The 23,334-nt window shown below is 38.1% G+C and overlaps 1 protein-coding gene across 3 annotated transcripts; it reads left to right on the forward strand.

Moving 5' to 3' along the window:
- The first annotated feature begins 1,805 nt into the window (after positions 1–1,805).
- LOC131319562 (putative elongation factor TypA-like SVR3, chloroplastic) lies at positions 1,806–22,454 on the forward strand. 3 transcript variants are annotated; one of them, XM_058349877.1, is made up of 14 exons: positions 1,808–2,173; positions 3,429–3,557; positions 3,777–3,980; positions 6,947–7,123; positions 7,975–8,127; positions 8,788–8,877; positions 11,226–11,360; positions 11,489–11,605; positions 13,803–13,954; positions 14,036–14,120; positions 18,232–18,326; positions 19,807–19,972; positions 20,662–20,857; positions 21,964–22,454. In XM_058349877.1, exons 2-14 carry the CDS (start codon positions 3,465–3,467, stop codon positions 22,092–22,094), a joined length of 1,794 nt encoding a protein of 597 aa, XP_058205860.1. In that variant the 5' UTR covers positions 1,808–2,173; positions 3,429–3,464; the 3' UTR covers positions 22,095–22,454. The 3 variants fall into 3 exon arrangements, with proteins under 3 accessions (XP_058205859.1, XP_058205860.1, XP_058205858.1); XM_058349875.1 differs by having other exon boundaries at positions 3,448–3,557; XM_058349876.1 differs by lacking the exon at positions 11,489–11,605 and having other exon boundaries at positions 1,806–2,173; positions 3,448–3,557.
- Positions 22,455–23,334: the final 880 nt, after the last annotated feature.

Consider the following 23,334-nt stretch of genomic DNA (forward strand, 5'->3'; position numbering starts at 1 on the left):
AAAAAAAAAACAGAACGGCACCTCCCCTTCTCTATTCCTTGTTTTATTCTTTGTTTGAATTGGTGCCTTTTGTTTTAGGAGTATTTATTTTGTCATGAAAATCAGACGATAATACCTTATTTTAATGGATGATATTGTCATTTTATAGAATTGAAATTACGAGATACTATTTTGTAACCAAACAATAAATGTGGGTGCCTATCTGATCTCTATAGACTATAGTATACTCTGAGCTAGGAAGCAACCATTGCCTAATCGCAAGCTGCGGTATGCATTAGGAATAAATAAGAAATCAATAATAATTGAGACGTGGTAAGGGAAATTAGGGTTGGAGCCTGGAGGTGTATAGATGGGCGGGAGAGTGACACATGCCATCCTGATTCTCTCAAAAATTTATTCTACACTAAGAAAAGTCGATTAAGTATCCATCGGTATCGAGATTACGTGTTCTTGTACATAAATTATGAAAAACTAACTATCCTAAGCAAAATGTATGAATTATGAAAATAATATTTTAATGATCTTCATTTAAAAACTACAAGATTGTTCAACCACGCATTAATTATTTTTTAACGAAAAACAAAGCCCAAGATGAAGCCTGATTTTACATCTATCCTTTCTTTTCACATTGTAACGATCAACATGCAACGAACAATAGCACCACCTTCTTTCAATCCTGACTCCGTCACTGAACGAGATGGCAGTGCTTTTCGGTCTGAGATTAAATTCCGCAACCTATTAGACTTGGTTTTGTGCACATCATGGGCCATCAAATTTTGGTCGTTGATTGGGGAAGGGGATTGTTTAAGTGAAAATCAACCGGGCTTTTGAACTAAGAAGGCCCAATTTTAGACAGCAACTCCACCAATATTGGGCCTCTCAACTGCACCTATTAGACTTGGTTTTCTGCACATCATGGGCCTGGTAGGCTTCAAGCCAGGCCGAGCTTGAGTTTTGGGGAAAATATCGGCCCAGGACATATTTAGATAATTAATATCCGGCAAATACACGCTGAGAACATTTTTTAATATTGAAAATGCCATTGGCGAGTATTAATTATCAAAACACGTCCTTAGCCGTCATTTTCCCTGAGTTTTATGATAAAGTTTGAACTTTACAGTAGGCCTGGTCTATAAGACTATGAATGAACCGAGCCGTTTGTGAACTGTTTGATTAAAGACTCATTCAAATTCGATTCGTCTACTAAACATACCTAATTTGAGTCTCAATTTTATAGGTTCGTTTAATAAAATAGTCAAACATGAACCTAACAATATCATGCTCGATTAAGCTTGTGAACCTAGACCATATGCCCTCATATAAATTTTTTTCTATATATAATAGCCTTGAATATGTATATGAACTCATAAATGTACTAAAATCTTTAGTTGCTGATTTTGTTACTTCCTTTTTTGTTAACGCCACTCCCTGCAAGTGTATTTTTGGGTACACTTGTAGGGGAGTGACGTTAACAAAAAAGAAAGTGGCAAAATCATTTTCCAAATCTTTAATACTTTTATATTATGATCATAAGAATGGACTTATTTATGTACAAATTCAAAATTTTAATTGCAGGTCTAGACCTTTATGATAACATAATTTTTATTTTATTTTATATTTTTGACTCTCGAGTTTGAGTTTGCTAGTAAAAACTTAATTAACGAATTTGAACATTTCAAAATTTCGGCTCAATTGCACCCCTAAGCCTGAACCACATAGATTCACCAAGGTGGTCTCCTTGTGACCATAGGCAACATGAAAAAAAATCAAAAAAAATATCAACAGGCGAAACAAACACAGCCAAACAAATACTACCCGCTCTCTGATTCTGAGTTACTAACGCTAGCCTTTCACTTCCCCATCTTCCATCTCTCTCTCTCTCTCTCTCTCTCTCTCTCTCTAGCGACTGTGAGAGCGAGAGAGCGAGCAATGGAGATGACCATGGCCACTCCCATCTCCTTGACAAACCCTAACCCCACCAGGAACTTCAGCTTCTCCTCCCCTCGCCTCCTCAGAACCCCATTCTTCGGCCCTACCTTATCTTCTTCCACTTCAATCGCCAAAAAGACACCATTCAATTTCCGGTCGAGAAATTCGAATCGCAATTCAGTTAAATGCTCCGTCTCCGGAGCCACAGAAGCTGCAAGAGAAGCCGCAAGAGAAGCCGCCACAGGTACTCTCCAAATTTATAAGTTTCATCGATACTTTGAATTTCTGTGTTAAAGCCTTTAAGGTATTGTGCTCAAGGTTCTGAATATTGTACAAGCTAGAGTACCGGTTTTTTAATGGTATTGTATTGTATTGTACGTACCAACCAACGGTACCGTTTCGGATTTATGGCTATTAATGTTATTTTTTGAGCTTATGAAATTTAGCTAAAAACACATTTATTGAAGAAGAAAATGAAGTTTAAAATAGTTCGGTACTGGACGGTCAATATCGGTATCGACCGTTAAACCACAAACACACACACTCACAAGGTGTGTGGGGTCCACACAAACTAGGATGTGCAGTGTGTGTGGCCCGCACACACATTGTGATTGAGTTTGTACAATTGCGTGTGCAAGTGTGTGGTTCTAGCATTTTTTATCAACCGTGACTGATTGATCTAGTGCTTATTTCTTTAAATGGTAAACCATAGCTTATTCGCTCGAGCTCAAGGGACTAGCTTCATTTATGCTCTGCTTTAGTGTACTATTTGAGCTGGAACAGAATTACAGCTCTAGGATGCTGAACTTGATAGAAAACGGTATGTACCTGCCAGTTTCGGCCAGAACGGTGGATTCAAAACACTGATTGTACAGATTGTACTATCTGAATTTATTTCACACATGCTTTGATATACATGTGTATTCCTACGTAAATGTAGAGCAGTCCATGTAGTCATGTACTACCTATGAGGAGTATTTTCTTCATTATCCCCGACTCTTACTCTTTTTGATATCGTATGTTGATTGAATTCGTGTTCCGTTACTGGAAACTATGGAAGTTTATCTGGAAACATGCATGGTGGATGTTGTTCATGGAACATAATATATGAAACTACTTTGTACATGAAATGAGTGGGCCCTGCCAATAGTCTGCCCCAATATATACCCCCAAAACTCACAAAATACTTATGAGGAAAAGTTTTATAAACATATGATTGGTTTAGGGTTCTAGGCTTCATTTGGATAGATGTAAATTTCAAACCAAGGGATTTAATATCAATCGCAATGAAACTAGAAACGGTTTAGCCATAGGTGGCTAGTGAAACTTGAGTAGAAGATAAATCAGAGATCATAGTATGTATTCTATCTGCGGATTTCGTATCACTCTAGCATATATCCAAAAGGAGCAGTGATTTTGGTTGGAATCATCTGTTCATGTACCAGTAGACAATATGTTTGCATTAACTCTAGCATGTAGTTAAATTTCATGTTATACAGATTTGTTTTATTGCCTCAGAGAGAAGGAGCCAATTGATGAGGAGAAGTGACATAAGGAATATAGCAATTGTTGCTCATGTAGATCATGGAAAGACAACGTTGGTGGATTCTATGTTGAAACAAGCAAAGGTAGAATTTGAAAAATTCCATGTCTCATTGAGTTTCCATGAAGTAATTGTGTTCTGTAGTTATAAATTGTTGAGCATGCCCTCATCTAAAAGCACTGAGGAAAAATGTACTCATTCATGGATATTAAATTGTTTCATGAAGTACTATGAGCTCTTTTATGTTTTGCAAGTGTCAGTGTAGAATGCTGAAAGTAATCATTATTAATAATCCTCTATGCAGGTATTTCGTGACAATCAATTTGTACAGGAAAGGATAATGGACTCGAATGATCTAGAGCGTGAAAGGGGAATTACAATACTAAGCAAAAACACCTCGATCACCTATAAAGATACCAAAATTAATATCATTGATACTCCAGGCCACTCTGATTTTGGTGGGGAAGTGGAACGTGTTCTCAATATGGTGGAGGGAGTTCTTCTAGTGGTACTCCACTACTCCCTTACAATCTCTTTTACTTCAGTCCTTTTCCATGTATTGTAACCTTTCAATTCGTGGGCTCACAGCTCTCATGAGTTGCATTTTATGTCGCTCCGGTATTGTCACATAAAAGGGTGCCCCAAATTAGATTACTATGAAGAAATCTCAATCTCATTTTCAATGAAATTGCTAATCTCAATTGTAGCCCTCTGATAATCTCCAATCTTTGCTCAGAGAACTCCCACTAGCTACGGCTCCTGGGACCGCATTGATTGGTCTCGATGCATCAGATGGTATCAAAGCTAGATGTGTCGAGTTTGAAACTCTTTGGGGTGTGTTAGTTTGTGATGCAGGAGCAGCCTAGGTATGCAGCATCTCACCCCAATTTGCTGCAACCTATGTAACATGGACTCTTGTCAAATGTGTTTAGTGCCTGTGTAGTGCATTTGGCACTTGGTTAAGGGTAGGGAATCTGTTCCAATATAACCAGTTGTACGTTTACCTACCAAGGATGTTTTGTAGATTGAATTTACCATGAACTATGCATACGACTTTTATATGATGCATGCAAAGGCCTAAAACTCCTTGTACACATCATTTACCCTTGAAAATACGACTAACATGAAAAGTATCATTGATACACAAACGTATCCGCAGTGGCTGCTCAATTTATTTTTATTTGGTTAGTCATTTTAAGAAACTTAATCTACCAATTCTGTCGGAAATCTGACATACTTTGATATTACTGCTTCAACGGAAAAAAATTCATGTAGACTAAATATTACAACTAATAAAGTAGGTTTAATATTTTCAAATTGTTGCATAACTGGCTAAATTTTAATGCTACTAAATCCTTGTACAGTTGTACTCTTTCCCCCTGGCATTTCAAGTGATTGGTCAATATTCCGGGCAGCCCCGTTTGCAAATTTGTGTGGAACCGATGTACTTGGTGGTGGGTCTCATTCACATTTGTGAGTAGTTGTGCCATGCCTCGAGAAGACTATATATTTTTTCTCAGAATCCCTAAATATCCCTTCATACCCATCCTAAAAGGTAATCAAAACATGTTATTAATTAACCAAATCATTCTCTTCTCCACCTAATCCTGCGATCTAACAGAGTTTGATATTTTAAAATGTATTCACCAGAACCTCTGCTATGCAAATCATGAAAGGTTGGCGTTCAGATTTGGTGAACGAAGCTTAAAAGTTAAAACTATCTATTACCTGTATTGAGATGGAAATTTGATGAATCAGACATTTAGATACATGCTAGTACCAGATACCATTGTATCCATGTAACCGAGGCTGCAGCCCTTGACAAGGGGATAAAAGGATTGATTTGCCTCCTCCAAGTCTCCGACTACCAGCAACTTTTGGGTGAGTGGATTGCCTTCCTGCCTCATTTCCAACTGAGGTTTGGTGCAGTACATTTTAGTCCAATATCTAGACAGTGGATTTCCATGTAGTCAAACATACAAACCAGATATGTAAGAACTCAGGCAACCTAAATTGCAAGCTCTATGTGGTGAACTCAGACATCATATGTCTAAGAGCATCTCGTATGTTTTACTGTACAAGGCTTCAAGCCAACTTTTTATATTTGGGCTCGCTCATTGATATTCTATTAAGCAAATCAATATCGAAAAAATTTACATGTTCGTAGAATCTAGAATTCAATCACTGACTATGATAAAAAGAGTCTTTGTGTGTGTGATCGTATGGATATACAAAGTACACTAGTACCTCAGCATTCCCCAGCCAGAGATAGACGGTGAAATTACTCAGAAGTTTTTACTACTCTCTCCATCCCTAAATAAGTGTCTGGCATGCAAACCTAGGCCTTACAAAAGATGCATGTTTTGCGTTAAAAAATCTATTTTTTTTTTCACAATCTAATAGAACTCATTGCCATCTATTGATTTGTGAAAACAATTTGATTTTTTGAACAAAACAAATGCATCTTTTTAAAGGCCTAGGTTTGGGTGACGAACACTTATTTAGGGACGGAGGGAGTACCATTTTATCTGGCATTTAAAAATGAGGTCTTAGAGGTACAAAAGAGGTGGGGTGGGTGTGTTTGGGGCTGATCACAGAAGCTTCTCATTTGAGACCGTCTGTGGGGGCGGTTAGGGATGCTTTACAAGTTCAGAGAATTATGATTTATTAACCTATAAATATATTCAAAAAATACTGCATAACTTACAGAAAAATATTTGCAATATTTACTTCACAGTTAAGTAAAATTAATTGAACTGAAACATACATAGAAGCGTACAAATCATTTTGTACAAAATCTTTACTTACGTCTAGAACAGTGTTTGTACATTATACAAATATAAATAGAGGTGTTTTTTTTTACAAAATAAGTAAATTTTATTGTTATACTAGGATCTTGAGCAAATTGGATTAATATTTTTGTTGTATATTATCAGTAGTCCATATTTTCTCTTGCTTGGTATTTTCTTTTGTTTGTTTTGGGATTTACATGCTTGAGAGGTTCTATCTCAGTAAGGAGCGAGATCCTTTCTCAGTGGGAGCAAGGTTCCAAGGAGGTTCTGACTTGGGAGCGTGGGAGAGGGGTTCTTGCAACTATGATAAGATCTAGGGCGCCGTAAAGATTTGTTGGGTTATACTTGATAACAGCTCCAATGCTTTTTGTGGGATCTATTTTGTCTGTTGAATGCTTACTGGTTATACCTGATAACAGCTCCAATGCTTTTTGGGGGATCTCTTTTGTCTGTTGAATGCTTACTTTTTATCTGTTAAAATGTCTTAAAGAATTTGATTCTTTCATTCTTTTCCGTTACTACCTTGACACTCTGGTGTGTTTGCTCATGAACTTGGATCTTTGGTGCAACTTTTCTTTGTTTGGCTTCATCCTTCTTATATCATGATGCCTAAATATTATGCTCCTAGTGGTCCTTTCCTGGGATTATGTTTCTGACGAACAGATATGTCACTACTTTGTAGGTGGATTCTGTTGAGGGTCCAATGCCACAAACAAGATTTGTTCTGAAGAAGGCTTTAGAATTTGGTCACGCTGTTGTGGTTGTTGTTAATAAGATTGATAGACCTTCTGCTCGTCCAGAATTTGTTGTCAATTCCACATTTGAACTCTTTATTGAACTGAATGCTTCAGATGAACAGGTATTTATGTGAGGTTGTTTGTGTAAAATTATCAAGATATACATATCACAGGATCTGCGTGCGTGTGTTTGTGATATGAGAATAAACTATGTCCAGATGGGGCGGAAACGCCTTGGTTTCCGCCACCGCCATTTGTGGGCCCTACTGTGCACACATTGCAGTAATCTGAACCGTTCATATTGTGCATATTTTCCGATCAACGTTGTGCTTGTATTCATGATAGCAAGCACCGTTATACGTCGTCTTCAATGCTCCAGGATGGTCTATGAGATTGGTTATGCGACGTTTGACGGATTGTGCCATTGGACGATCCTTACTTTGAGAGGGGTTGTGCCAGTGAGACGATCCGTGCTATGACAGAATCCAGGCCGTCCATTTTATAAACCAAAAATTAACTTTTGATATACATATTGATGTCCCATCAAGCTGATTTTTTGTGTGAATACACTACCTTGTGGGTCCTACAAGATGAACAGTTACGGCAATGAGCGCACGGTGGGGCCCACAATGGGAATAACTTATTCTCTAGTGATATACATACCAGCAGGTCTTTTATATCATTTTTCAGGGAGAACTAGAGTGTTTGATCAACAAGTACCCGAGGTTCCAATTATCTAACAGACTTGGGTAGCTTCTGATTTTAAGTAGCATCTGATGTATGAACAAAGTTTTCTTTACTGAAGTCTAAATTAAATCTTCGTTAGACCAGAAAACTTGAGGTTTATCCCCAAGATGTCAGATTATTTGTCAACAGATCACTCTACGTTCCTTTAAGGGTATTTTGATATCAGCAGTCGTTACGGATTTTATTATATCGTTTACCATCCAAGTGATTTTAAACTCCATGGCAGTGTGATTTTCAAGTGATATACGCAAGTGGTATTAAGGGAAAGGCTGGACTTGCTCCTGATAATTTGGCAGAAGATCTCGGTCCTCTCTTCGAGACCATTGTTAGATGCATACCAGGCCCACATATTGACAAAGATGGGCCCCTCCAAATGCTTGTGAGTGACTATCGTTTGGTGTGCTTTTCTCATGCTTTTTATATCATTAATCTTGGTCTTACCCATTTTGACTAGATGCCGCGAATGTTCTGACAAACTATTTGCTGGAAGGAGCGAACTATACTTTGTGACATTGATAGGGTATTTGACCTTTATAGTGTAATTTGTCCATCTGTAGGGGTTTAAGTAATAGCTGAGTGGAATGCAACAATAACAGTACCCATTTAATCTCCAATTGATGGGGATCTGGGTGGGTAAGGACCGGAGACAAACCTAACCTTTGGCAGTATATGCACAAACTTGGCTGCTCTCAGAAAGTTTACCACTGAAATAGCAGCCTACCTATGGCCCTGAGTGGAATGATTCTCTTAATTTAGTTTGATCCAATTTACATAAAATTATCATGAGATTCGACGACGTTTGATTGATCAAAATAGAGGGATAAGCCTGCAACAAGAGAAATGCTGGATGTAAATCCAAGTTCTTATTTGAAAGCATGATCTCTTATACCTGTCTATGTGGTTATGTAATTTGAACTGTAAACCTTTGATAAGTACATACTCTCAATAGGGACTTCTCCTTTTGTGTTATTCATTATCAAGTTTTAAGAAATGGCATACAGAGTTTGTTGCTATTGATTTCTGTTCAACATACTTGTAGGCTACAAATATTGAGTTTGATGGGCATAGAGGACGGATAGCCATTGGGCGCTTACATGCTGGTGTTTTGCGGAGAGGCATGGATGTTAAGGTGAGTCTGCTTTGTAGCTAAAATCTGTTAATTATTTTGGAACCATCATGGGGCTGGCGCTTATGTTTTTCAATTACCTTTTAACATGTTAATTATTTTGGAACCATCATGGGGCTGGTGCTTATGTTTTTCAATTACCTTTTAACATGGCAATCAGTGGCTGTCACCACTGATGTTTGAGTCTGATTTGTGTGGATATTTCTTGAAGTGGCATTCTGGACTTTTTGACCCATGTTTTATGGCAGAGCTAGTGGGAGGAACAATAGTCTCTAAATAGGGCTTTTGCTTTAGATTTACGAAGGCTTAAACGACTCCGTAGATCATGTTAATCCATTGGTCATCCCAAAAGCGTTAGCTTTTTGGATTGGTGGTGATCTATTAGCCTTTTATGTATATTTACTGATTATCTACAACAAACTAATTCTCTCCCCACAACCTCAAGAGGCAATGAGACAAAGCAACAAATTCAAACATACCAACATATCGAACAAGTAACAAATTTTAGCGGACAGAAAGTCAAAGGCCTCCATACAGTACCTAGGTTTTGATACCTTGCTAATTATCTCAAATGCCTCAGCTTTCAGTGTTATGGTGCTCTAGGTTTGTGAATAGGACCTCACCATCCATAGGACTTGTATAAATTTCATGGAAGAGTGTTATATGTTAGATAGATTTTGTGGGCAGTGAATACTTAGAATTTTTTGGGCAGTTAGTGTAAGTTGATGATGCGTAGTTATAATTGTCGAGATAAAAAGATGGCTATGACCGGTGATCTTCATTGAAGCAGGAGGTCCAGTTCACATTATCAAACTAGATTACTTATCCCCCGTTCAGTATTTGGTCTTACTTCCACGTAATATAGGAAATTATGTTGGGGATATTGCTTGACTGTATATTCTCTTGGAGGCTTTTATGCAAATATTCTCGTGCATGTTATGTTTGACATATCATTTTGCATTGTTGGAAATTGTCCCTTATCTGTGTAGTAGAACCTCCTAAGTTATATTGATCCTTGTGGGGCTCCGTTGAACGTGGCTCGCTTCCTCTGGAACTGAGGCTCGAATGAGAGTGAGATTGATTCCTAGCTTTCACCTAGCCTGCACAAGACAGCACGACTAATGACCACGCCGGAGGAGCTCCGGAATGGCCCTCTGGTGTGTGGATGAGAAAGTGTGCAGAGCAAGAAGGAAAGTACTAGGGTTTTTGTGTGTGAGAAGACTGTACCTCTTTTGTGCTGCCATCAAGGGGTATTTATAGTCTTCCTTGCTTGCTCTCCAAGTACACATGTTGCAGGTCGATGTCACTCTGACGTCAGGATTAGGGTTTTTTAACCGTTTTGGGGATGAGCTGGCACACCCATGTGCGCTCATCATTATCTTTTGTCGTAACCGTTCCTTGCGTGTGGGGGGAACGTGGCTGAGCCAGGACGCTCGGCGTCAAACGGAGAGCCCCTGAGGGAGAAGTGTCAGAGCGAGATACTCTGTCGGAGCCTTCACCTTGGCTGAACCTAGAAGCTCTTCCTCGACTGAGGCACCGGTCAAACGAAATGAAGTCCTTTGTCCAAGCTCGGCAATGCCAAGCTTGAAAGCTCGAGCTTTAGCTCATTCCGGCGTGTAAGGAGAATTGGGACGGATCACTCCGACCTTGTCCCAGGCCGTCTCGAGGGGACACATGGCCCGAGCCTTATAGTTCGGTCCGAGCCGTATAGTTCGGCCTACTACAGGTCTCTCCACTCATTGAAAATAGGTTTCAAGTTGGGATGTTTGACCTGGTATTAGTGCTGTGACTTCAGGGAAGAGTCTGTTGTTTTTATAGTAATTTCTTCCCCTTTCTTCGCATCATTGGTGTAGACTCTAAGTCCCCCAATTTACCTATCTACCTCTCCATATGGGAGTAGGGGTTGCATGCGCAGGGAACTGTAGCATTTATCCCAAGGGTGTAATAGAACCTCCCCATCTGGTACTTGTGTTTCTTATGGGCCTTTACTTTTTGAATGGATGATTTGATGTTCAGTACTAAATGTACACACACACACACACACACACACACACACACACTGTATATGTGTCTTCTAAGTCTCTTATCCCGAGCATATGCTGAATTTGTAGTTGCTATTCTTGATAATGTGGCTCATGTGAGTGTTGAAAGATCCATGTCAAGATAAGCTCCACTTTTTGGAGATTGTGACAACAGTGTCCTGTTAGATGAATTTAATACTGACTTGAATATTCTCTCTGACATTCCTAATTGTCTTACAACATCAGGGTTACACGTCGGCAAATGCCGCTTCGCAGGATTTTCTATGCAACTGATGAACATTAAACGTTTTGGTTTTTTTATCTATTCAGGTATGCACCACAGAGGACACATGCAGATATGGTAAAGTTAGTGAGCTTTTTGTATATGAGAAGTTTAGTAGGGTTGGTGCAGAAGCTGTGGAGGCTGGTGATATCTGTGCTGTTTGTGGTATTAATGATATTCAGGTGGAACTAAATGTGATTTGCACATATCAATTATTTGTTTTCTACATGACATTACTCGTTAGATCTATATTTATAGTCACCATCATCCTGTCTATTTGTGGTACCTAATTTATCTTCTGTTTACTTAGATAGGGGAGACAATTGCTGACAAAATTTCTGGGACGCCACTTCCTGCCATTAAGGTGGAAGAACCTACCGTAAAAATGGCGTTTTCGATCAACACTTCACCTTTTGTTGGCCGTGAGGTATGTTGGCAATCAGTGATTCCTTATTGTACTTCCAATGATTCGGAATAAACGACTGGACCAAGAAAATAGTTTACTTTATCATCTTGTTGGGGTTGATTTCATAAGGCTACATTGCATGGTTCTGGTGTCGTTGGATTCTATTATGCTGCACTGCATGGTTCTTGTGTTAATGTGATTTTTTCCTGATGCTTTAAGATCTAGGAATTATTGGCTTTTTCTGGAGCCATGCGCCTCATGTCACTTTGCCAAAATGAGTAAGAAAAGCGCTTTTCTTTGCGTGCTGGTTCATCTGTACGTGGATGGAATCATGGAGCTATTTTTAGCATTACCAGCGAAGTCTATAACAGGCCAAGAGGATTTTAAAGATGACTGTAGTTTTATTTTTACTTGTTTTGCCTGCCAAGGTTAGAGCTGAAACATGCAACAGGCTTCATGGTTCACAGTCTCTGTCTTGGTTAATATCTACAGGCGGAGATGATTGGTCATGGTATCTTATCTCTGTGTTGGGTGATTCATGTCCAATGGGGCTGAAAATGCACAAATAAACTAATGAAATTTATTAGTACAAAGCAAAATCTTTGAAACCAGTGGTTATGGTATTGTTTGGGTGAATGTCACGTTCTGCTAAGGACTTTTTGCTTCTTGGCATAGCGGATGTCCAAGGCGGGATAAAGGCTTGGGTGCTTCAAAGACATGCTATCTGCGTTTACGTATTGGGCGCTGGTACGTGGCATGGTACATCTGCATATGTGTATAGGGTACACAGAATGCCCAAGTTATTTTCTTAAGTTTATGTCATAGAAGTTCCCAATATATGGTCAAGCCCTACCCCAGCCAGAGAATTATTTTCTTTTATATACAGATGAAGTTGGCTTCATGAAACTTTCTGTTCTTACCATGCTTTTAGAATTGAACTTTGGATTTTAGGTTCTTAACGTTATAGGGCTAGAAACTCTGGCTTGTACACAAATTGTGGTTTGTCTGTTAAGGCTTTTTCGAATAAAAAAAACTAAGGCTTTTGACAAGTCTTCCACTTATTTTTTTCTCTAGCATTGCATATCATGCATTCCTCTAAACTATACAAATACATTCAATCAAGATGTATCCCAGTCGTATCCATAACATGCTTTTTTCAGAATTTGCTGGATTGATGTACCCATATGGTACCAGCACCCATACCACTTGGTCCGCTTCTTTGTAAATGAGAGGTCGCTCCTTTATGCATCATGAGGTTTCTAACTTTCTATGGAGGGAAAGGAATTGCGAGGAGAGTTTTAGGGGGAACTATGTTAGTTTTATCTTTTATTGACTTGGTGAAGATTTTCCTTTTTACTTGCACTTGCTCTTTGCTTTCTGTCCATCCTGTAGATATATATGGGAGCTTTGTTTATCATTTTGTCAATCCCTTTGTACACTGTGTATAAGCCCCTTCTGATGCTTTTTAATCTACTCCCTTGCATGTAAGAAAATAAGAATATTAAGGCGCGTGTTATCCATCCTTTTGTAGTAATTTTGTTCCAATCCAAAAGTGCTTATGATTTTAAGTGGTGAAACAGAACTCTATCGATGAAGCACTCATATTGGGCCCACAATATTAGGGCAGCCATGAGATACATGGGTCTTAATTACTCTGAAATGTTTGGTTGGCATGCACCAAGGCCTAGCAAAATGTCATATAATGTGATTTTATATGTAGTAGTGTAAGCAAAAGTTCCTTAATGTGTTATTTTTGTAAGAATGGAACTCTTGAAAATTTGGAATCACTGGGAATCATTAGGTTGTTCTTTTGAAAAGTTTTTGGGACTTCTGGAATGATAGAACACTTAGAAAAGGCAGGGAGATACTAGAGGAAACATAGTTCTGTAATATTTTTTTTTTGCTTTTGATGCCTTATCGGAAAGATAATGTTAACTTTGAATCCAAGTTTTGTCATTGAGGTTACACTTCAATTTCTCACAACAGTTCCTGTTGCTCCATTTAGCTTTTTGAACATTTTCATTAGAGTTTTCTTTTAAAGTTCTGATCAAGTTTCACTTAATGTCCCTCGATATGGGCATTTATATTTCCCTGCCTGACAAAAACAGATGACACTGCTTTGTCATACTTGGGTTATATCTCAGGCAGTTGCAGTTTATAAGCATTCCTGATGGTACTCTGGATTTTACAGTATAGCATTTCCTATGTTTGCTCTCAGGGAAAGTATGTTACCAGTAGAAATTTGAGAGATCGTCTTTATCGCGAGCTTGAGCGAAATCTGGCTATGAAAGTCGAAGATGGTGAAACTTCAGATACTTTCACTGTTAGTGGAAGGGGTACTTTGCACATCACCATTTTAATAGAGAACATGTAAGTTTAAAGTATAAGCTATGTAGTGACTAGTGGGTCTTATCTCGTTTTGCATACATATATAACAAAGTTGCGTATCAGGCGAAGAGAAGGTTATGAATTCATGGTGGGACCCCCCAAAGTGATCAATAAAAAGGTGGATGACAAGTTGCTGGAACCTTATGAGGTGATTTTTTTTTATCACTTCTCTAGCATTACGTAGGAGTAAGTAGATATGTATACTACCAAGATTAAGATCTACATTCTTCCTTTTTAGTTTTTGCTTATTTCTTGTGTGTACTTGTTTTTGTTGCTTTTCTTTCCTCTCCTTTCCCCTTCCAACTTTTCAAAAGGGTGTATAGAAGACTTGAAATTGTTGCCTTCACTACACCCACAGGTCAGGAGTTTTCTCTCCGGTTGAAAGGTATAGGATGCGACAGACCCCTAATATAATACTTATCTCCTACCCATTTCCTCTATCTAATTCTTCGGAACCTAGGCCTCCAGCCCTGCTAGATCTTAAGTAACATATTTGCCAACAGACTAACCAAGTGGGCACATTAAGGCTCCGTTTGTTTTGAGGTAAACTGTTTTTCCGTAAAATATTATCGTTGTTTGGTTGGGAAAAAGAAAGGAAAACATTTTCCATCATATGTAAACAAATGATTTCCTCCTGAATTGCCCGTCAGTTGTTTTACCCCAGGATCTCGACCCTTTGATAGACAGCCAATCCTTCCCATTTTCAACAGCCTATTGGCCCGGAGAGTATTTTCTTCACGATCGAAACCCAAAACACGAGTTCACACACACACACACACACACACACACACTCTCTCTCTCTCTCTCTCTCTCTCTCTCTCTCTATATATATATATATATATATATATATATATATATATATATATATATCCGGTTTAAGTCAGGACCTCTTACAGTCAGGACTGTCAGGACCTCCCTTTTTCCGATCAAATTTTGATGATCCGAGCCGGTCAATGTGATTAGAACGTGATTTTAAGTGTACCCGCGAGAAATTGGCAAAAAAAATACTCGTGAAGGTCTTCATCCCAACAGTTTTTTATTGAACGGTTCAATAAAAAACTACTCAACTCAAGCCCTTCCCGGTCATTTTTTTTGCCAATTTCTTGTGAGTAGTCTTAAAATCCCGTTCTGAACACATTGAGCGGCTCAGATCATTGAAATTCATTCAGGAAAGGGGAGGTCCTGACCTTAATTGGTCTCGACTTGAATATATATATATATATATATATATATATATATATATATATATATATATATATATATATATGCAGTCAGTCTCAAATGAGGGAGTCCGCATTCTAGTTAAAATGCGAACCTCCTCATTTCTTCCATTTCCCGATCGAATTTCGATGATCTGAGCCGTTCAATGTGTTCAGAATGTGATTTTAAGGGTACCCGTGATAAATCGGCAAAAAAAAAGATCGAAAAGGGCTTCATCCGAGCAGTTTTTGTTTATTTTTTATTGAACAGTTTAAACAAAAACTGCTCGGATGAAGCCCTTCCGGATCACTTTTTTTGCTGATTTCTCGCGAATACCCTTAAAATCACGTTCTGAACACATTGAGCGGCTCGGATCATCGAAATTCGATCTGGAAAGAGAGGTCCGCATTTTATTAAAATGAAGTGGTCCTCATAAGAGCCGGACTGTATATATATGTATGTATAGTAGGTTTCCTAACAATCCGTTAAAACGCTAACAGTATGAAAGCAAATCACTAATTAATACTAGGGGTGGTAAATGGGTGGGTTTTGGCCAAATTGGGCAAGTTGTAAGTGGGTTGGGTCTTTAATGGGTTATTGACCCATTTAGACCCATTAACTATGAGGCTAATTACCCATACCCAACTTGACCCATTTATTAAAAAGCAAACCCCGACCCGCCCATTAGCCCAATTAAATACTAGATACTAAAATTTAAAATGACTAAAATACCAATGTACACTAAAATTACCATACTATCCCTCTACTAGTAAAATGACCAAATTACCCCTGTATACTTAATTCCCATATTACCATCACTTTTATTTGTTCCGGGTGTTCCGGCCTATTTCGGGCGTTCCAGCATGTTCCGGCCATTTTCCGGATTCCGTCCAGCACAGAAAACACACAAGTTCAAAGGTTCTGTGCAGTCGCTCCATGACCTCCGGTGGATTTTGTACACTCCGGCAACAAGTTTTGTGCAGTACATGAGAGAGAGATCAGAGAATCGAAGCACTATGCATTGTGAATATGAACATGCCAAGGATTTTGCGGGGACACCAAAATCTGTACCTTCTTTCTTTTGTTTCTGCATTTAGGTAAAATAGTATATCCAATTATTTTGTTGATAGTTCAGTTTTACGAAAAGTCTTGCTAATTAGTCTTTAACTATAGTATTTTTATTACTTGCAATCACTTCACCAATTAGAGATGAGGGTTTCTGAATTCTAAACGAAACACAGATGAGAGAGAGAGAGAGAGAGAGAGCGAGAGAGAGAGAGAGATGTTGTGTTGTAACAGCTGGCCGTCTTCTGTTCATTACGAAAGAGAGCTTGATTTTTTTTGGTGTTATACTCATGACTTATTGGGTCATTTAAGTTGACCAAATTAAGCCCAATTAATAAATGGGTTAGATGGGTTGGACTCATTCTGAACCAGCTAATAAATGGGCTGGGTTGGGTCTATTTTTTAGTGGATGGGTTTGGGTTGATTAATGGGTTTGGGTTTAATTTGCCACCCCTAATTAATACCATCAATAAAAAAACTACGCAAGCAATCAATCACATAACGCAGAGATATACGTGGAAAACCCTAGAATGGATGAAAATCACGGGAAGGAATCAAATCACTATAATCATTGTGCAGTTACAGATATACCTATCTAAACGAAGTAAATCCTCACAACGTTCTAAGTATCACCTGTCGAGTCACACGTACACCGCACCCAGTGATCTTGATCGCCAATGGCCTTGAGTCCACAAGTCCTCCAAAACCTGATAAAAGTCTCTCTTCGGATTAGCTTTGAAAAGAAAAACCAATTGCCTCGATTTGTTCTCTACTGCCGCTTTTTTTCCACTGCTACTTATCATAGTAGGCTATATATATGGAGTGATGCTATATGTACCAATAGGGGGGGAGAGAAATCGTACCACCGGCCGATCCGAGCCGTCCAAATTTTTTTAAAAAAAAAAACCGATGGATCCCATGCGAGAATCAACGGCATCCGAGGTGTGTAGGTTGCTTGATCTGAGCACCCCTGGCCGTCGGTACGATTTCTCTCCCTCCGGTCGGTACTTATATCATTTCTGATATATATGTGGCTTCCAAAAAACCAAAAAACTTTGCCGTCCCTTTTTCCTTTTTATAAGGCTATGGTCAAACCCTATAATAAGACCTCTTCATTGGGCCCTCTTTTTTTACGTTACTCTTCTTTTAAAAAAGTTAAAAGATGCCGATTGAAAAACCGATTAATCTGTCCATCGATCCGTCTTCGCCAAAATCTGCCTCGCAATAATTGACCTCCTTTTCTATCCAAAATGCTCACTCTCAATTACAAATAATAATGATTGCTTCTACTCTAATCCTATACAGATTCACTAGCCTATAGAAAATTATTACAAAATTACAACTCGATATAAAATATGTGTTTTGTCATACGGAATTGCCAACACATGGAGACTCTGAAATTTGGTCATTAAAAATATATATATGTGTGTGTGTGCGCGCACGCACGCGCGCGCGCGCATACATTCTATAGCCTACTATATTGGTATAAATTTATTTTCATATACTGCGTTCAGTTATCGGTATTTGTCTTAGACTGTGTTCTAGGTTATTTTTTTGGTTATGTAAAATATTTTCCAACTGCTAACCAAACACAAGAAATTAAAAACAAGAAGATTATTTGTTACAAAAATATTTTACATGGAAAGTATTTTATGTTGAAACAAATGGAGCCTAAGCTTCCAAGTCAGATAATTCATCAACATTGTCTGAATGTTACTGAAGTCCCATCTAGCCGCCTGTTGCCCCTTTATGGTTTACCATAGTCATTCTTTTCCTCATATCTGATTAGTCTTATTATTATATATTTACCAGTTGAAGCAACAATTTTTATGACTTACTGGCTGAAGCTACTTATTAAAAAAGAAAAGAAAATACTAGCTGAATGGAACATGATATTGGTATGCAGTTTGCCAGAATCATGTAGTCTTGTGTTTGTCTCGGATTAACTTTGCTCTTGAGAAGCACATTGGATTAACATGTAGTGTTTTGTACAGATAGCCACCGTGGAGGTTCCAGAAGCCCACACGGGACCTGTTGTGGAAGTTCTTGGTAAAAGACGTGGGCTTATGTTTGAGATGCAAGGGCTTGGGTATGTGAAATGCACTTTTTGCCAGGATTTCATTTCCGTAATTTGTCTTTGTTCGACTTCCAATTGGATTTCATGAAGTTATGAGGTTTAACGCAACTATGAAGAGGCAGTACACAATAATGAAGTTTTTTAATTGAAACTAAATTTATTTCTAACTTTCTAGTTGGTCAATCAAGGTGCTGCTTCCTTCTTAGAATTGTATCAGAATATTCTTTGTCATTCTTACAACTAGTTTTGTCGTTTTACTGCCTGGTAATAGAATCTTCGACGCCTAATTGTAATTGTATGCACAAGCAGCAATCCAACCATATGCAAAATTATGGACTGCTGTCCCGGTAATATAATAGAAGAATTATGTCTGGTGCGGTTGAAAAAAATCAGCTACTGGAATGATAAGGATTGCACTTGACTGGGTGGATGTCAGCTAGCATGCAAACTAGAGAACCACGTGGATCCAGGGGACGCCAGTGTATAGTTACTGGTGTCAAGTGAACCCAGTGAACAGAAAATGTGCAGGAAATACTGAGTATGGATTATCTTTTTCTGGAAAGCCAATAGACTTATGAGTCATGACACTACTTCAAAAATCAAATGAACCTACATAGGGCAGACTGTGCAAGTAGGAAGCCTACTAAAATGTGCAGACTAAAGCCTAGCATAGGGAAGAAAGCCTACTAAAGGCTACTAAAACCAGCTGCAAGTTGTCTCTATTCTCTGTACGTCCTTGTGTGTGTATATGTGGAGTATCTTCAACCCTTTTTTCCATACTTCTTATTTCTTTACCAGCTGAAAAGAAAATCAAGCCTATTGTAAACATGTAGTTTGTCTTTTTTTTTAATTGTTCTGTGTTCGAAATATAGTATTGATATACCTTATGTTAGTATTCTGAGAAATTTAAGGTTCCTTTTTCAATGCTACTAGAAGACAAGACAGATACAATAAAGTGAATTTTCATAAAATTGATTAATGACACCGCTGACTGGAATTATTAGAGTCGCCACTTCGTGGATCTAGTGTGCTCTTTTCAGCCTTTTCAGGTTGCCTATATACTTCCTCTGTAAACTACTGGAGCAATCACCGAAAATCCTGTAATTAATCCTTGATCCCACAGAACACATTGGTGGGTTTTGAAGCAATGATGTTATGGTCTTTGGAGATGCGGAGATGATATAGCAAATTTATATGTGCTCTGAGTGAAGATTGCTTATACAAAATGGATAAAAGAATGAGGTTGAACTTTGCAAAAACTATAGGATCCTTGCATGGTTGCAATATGTTTGATCATCCTCAGGAGATAGAGGTCTTTGTCAACAGAAAGGACGATTTGGAGCCAAAAAGCCCCATTATGTACACCACGTAGTTATTTTATGTGTTATTCTTGTTGGAATCCCTTATTCTAGGTAGGTTTCTGTTTCTTTTGAAGGTCTGTCGTTCCTCTTTGTCATCCGTCTGATAATCTTAAATTTCATGTGTCGTCAAGGTCGGAAGGAACAACTCTACTTAAGTATAAGATACCAACTCGTGGACTCATTGGCGTGCGGAATGCAATTTTAACCGCTTCTCGGGGAACGGCAGTTCTCAACACAATATTTGATAGCTATGGGCCTTGGGCTGGTGATATCAATACTCGTGATCAGGGTTCACTGGTAACTTTCTCCTTCAATTGAATTCACTTTCTAAAGGTCTAAGCACCAAGTGCAATGGTCGTGCAAACCCTTAGGCCTGCAGTTGTGGTTTAACACCATTTAAATGGTAGTTGCATGGCCTCCCTATTACCCCTGTTTTGGTTCAGCTTAATAGTTTATTATGTTGGTAAATATCTTTTAAATCTATACTTATATTACTGTATAATCATATCTATTAACCAAAGATAATAGTATTTTATGCAAAGAGATACCCGCCACAGTAAATGCCCCTACCGGCTGGGAATTGTTATCGATGGATGGCCGGTTATAGCAATTGCCTACCTTTAGTTAAAACTCGCTGTGTCCTATTGTGTTTGTCCATTGTTTTACTTTTTGATGTCCCAAATTGTTTGTTCATTTTCAGAGGCCAAAGAACCAAATTCTATAGTATTCCCCTTTTACCCTACTCTCTTGAGTTGAAGTGACAAGTCCAACTTGTATGAAGGGCATTTTTGGAAAGTTCATGTTTGTAAAGTGTATTGATAATGTTCCCTTAATAAGTTGGATTCTCCAAAATGGTCAAAGAAATAGGGAGGAGGGAGTAGATTTTACATGGAACGAATTTATACTGGCATGATAAATAAAGTAGGATATTAAGGCCCTTGCACCAGTTTTGGGTATATTAAATATAACAATGGGACTTGTCTTAGGTTGCATTTGAAGATGGAACCACATCATCGTATGCTCTGTCTAGTTCACAAGAAAGAGGGCAGCTGTTTGTTAGCCCTGGAGTTGATGTTTATAAAGGTCAAATAGTAGGCATCCATCAACGGTCTGGTGACTTAGCCTTGAATGTGTGCAAGAGAAAGTCTGCAACAAATGTACGTTCCAACAAAGATGTAGCAGGTGAGGAAATTGCTCTGATATGTTGCTCAAACTTATTTGCATCTCACTTTGTTGCCTTCTTTAATCTATGTATTCAGCATAAGCTCATATTTTTACTCTTTGCATCATCAAATACAGAAATTCTTAACTAGTTTTAGGGGAAAATTTTTAGTGCTATGCTTATGGTGGTGGCTTCTCTCTAATGACTTCTGAGAAAATGGTAATTTTTCTAAAACTTGCCCATTTGTGGAAATGCTCATGTAATGTACCCCACAGATGCTGGCTAGTGCACGTCATATACATGATGTCAGATCCTTGCATTTTCAATCATTGATTGTACTTGGGACTGCACTCTGGAGATAAATTGATTGCTTGGAAAAAAAATTATCAGGTAAAGTGTGATTGGTGATTGTTTCTAGCTACAATAAGGCTTCTTATGATAGTGCCAATCTAAGAAGCATGGAACATTGACACAGACAGGGACAAGTTGGCACTTAATTTTACAGAAACTTAAGGCACAGACACGTTGAATATATTATGTTGAAATTACGGATCCTGAAAATCCAAAATGTTATTCCTTTCCACTTCGGATAAAGAACGAGTATTTTAAAATTACTAAGATATAAGTCAACATGAACTAAGTATTCATGGACTAATAACTCATGGCAATTTGACTTTGGGCTATTTGTTAAAAATTGTGTTATGACCTCCTTTTGTGTCCTTAATGTGTCCTAGCTTGTCTGACTAGAAAAAGTATGATGATTGTACACATATTTAGGCGTGTTTGACATGTGTCCTGAGGTTGTCGTGTCTTATTCGTTTCTTGACATATGCCATACACGGATATGTGAGGCGTGTTTGCTCCTGTAGTTTGTTATATATATACTACTAAACTAGTTAGGGTGTGATTGTGAATCCAGTCTTAAAATCCCCATTTAGGTTTTCAATGTGGACTGCTTATTAACTTACAAAGCACAAGCTTTTTATTATGGGCTTGGTAAACAAATAAAGTAAATGTGGAACTTTACTTTGAAAAGAAAAGTATGTATTTTGAAGGTTACTTTTTCGCAGTAAGCCTAGCTTTCTTACAATCGACAACAAAAAACTCCTTACCTTCATGTATGCAGTGGTTCTTGATACTCCGTTGGAGTACAGTCTGGATGATTGCATAGAGTACATTCAAGAAGATGAACTAGTGGAGGTTACACCCAAGAGCGTTCGGATGTGCAAAAGTCCGAAATTTAAGAAGACCAAGTAGAATTGTGTTACCGGCTGCACACCAGGTTGGCTGCTAATCCTTGAAGAATGCCCGAGGGGCACGTCTATCATACTTTATGAATCTTCCCCCATGCATCAGCAATCCGTATTGTTGATTTTGTTTGATATTCAAATTTTGCAGCAAGTTTTGCTTCCTGGTCTAGTTAATGTGTATAGCATTGATCCTGCAAAGTTGTATAACATAGCTCAAAAGATTGAGAACAGTAGTATAATGAGAGCAAAAGTGTCCCTAATTTCATCTGCATTCTTCATGAATGGGACGGGGATAATACATTTCTTGTTTACAGAAATATCTATTTATATACAAAGAGAAAAAGCAAGTTAAATCTTGGCGACTTAACGTGTGTGTGTTCATGTGTCTACTGTTTTTAGAAAGTTGCTTCTGCTATTCATTAGTTGTCAGCTTCTCAGTTTTCCAAAATGTGGAGTCTGAATTACTCCGTATTTGATTGTTAACCAGCTTTTATTCATTTAAAAGCTAAAGTTGTTAAAGGGTGAATATAATTTGGTTATCTATATCGCGATATCGTCAACAGGCCCCTCAAAATGCCTCCTCGTGTGTAGCTAGGTTTTTCTCAATAAGTGGACTGGATAGGTGCAAATATTTTGATCATTAGGTCGTGATTCGAAAGCAGGATATTGTCTATTCTGATATCATACTAGATTCTTATTTATATCCTTGATATGAATATCTTGGGCATCACAATTAATCGGAAGTTTCAATTTGGTTGCATCACATTTTGAGGCTTGATCCTCGAAGATTTTTGACAAAGACAAATGAAAAATGAAGGCGGCCAGATACAGAAAGTCTAGTAGGAACACAATTCCGAGCACTACTGTGTTTGGGGTCGTATTTTTTAAATTGTGTTTCTCGAATTGTGCTTTTTATTTATTTATTATTATTTTTATACGTGCCCTGATAGGTTACCGAAAGTCTAGGAACACAATTCCGATTGCTATTGTGTTTGGGGTTGTATTTTTGAAATTGTGTTTCTCGCATTGCTTTTTTTTTTTATACGTGCCCTGATAGGTACGATGAATCAAGTATTCTTTTTTATTTCGTTCTTGACCCTTGACCTTCTCGTCCGTTGAAGACGAAAACATCTAAGTTTTTTTTTTTCAATATTTAAAAAACAAAATATTTGTTACTTTTTGATATTCAAAACAAAATATTAGTTAGAAAAACACAAAATCACACACACAATGACTGGATTGACTTG

The sequence above is a fragment of the Rhododendron vialii genome, chromosome 3a, assembly GCF_030253575.1.
Source record: "Rhododendron vialii isolate Sample 1 chromosome 3a, ASM3025357v1".
NCBI lineage: Eukaryota > Viridiplantae > Streptophyta > Magnoliopsida > Ericales > Ericaceae > Rhododendron > Rhododendron vialii.

Coding starts and splice junctions, on each gene's coding strand:
- LOC131319562 (XM_058349875.1), top strand. CDS start 1,930: ATGGAGATGACCATGGCCACTCCCATCTCCTTGACAAACCCTAACCCC. Junction 11,606..13,802: donor CACCTTTTGTTGGCCGTGAG/GTATGTTGGCAA, acceptor GTTTGCTCTCAG/GGAAAGTATGTTACCAGTAG. Junction 20,858..21,963: donor TTCCAACAAAGATGTAGCAG/GTGAGGAAATTG, acceptor TCATGTATGCAG/TGGTTCTTGATACTCCGTTG.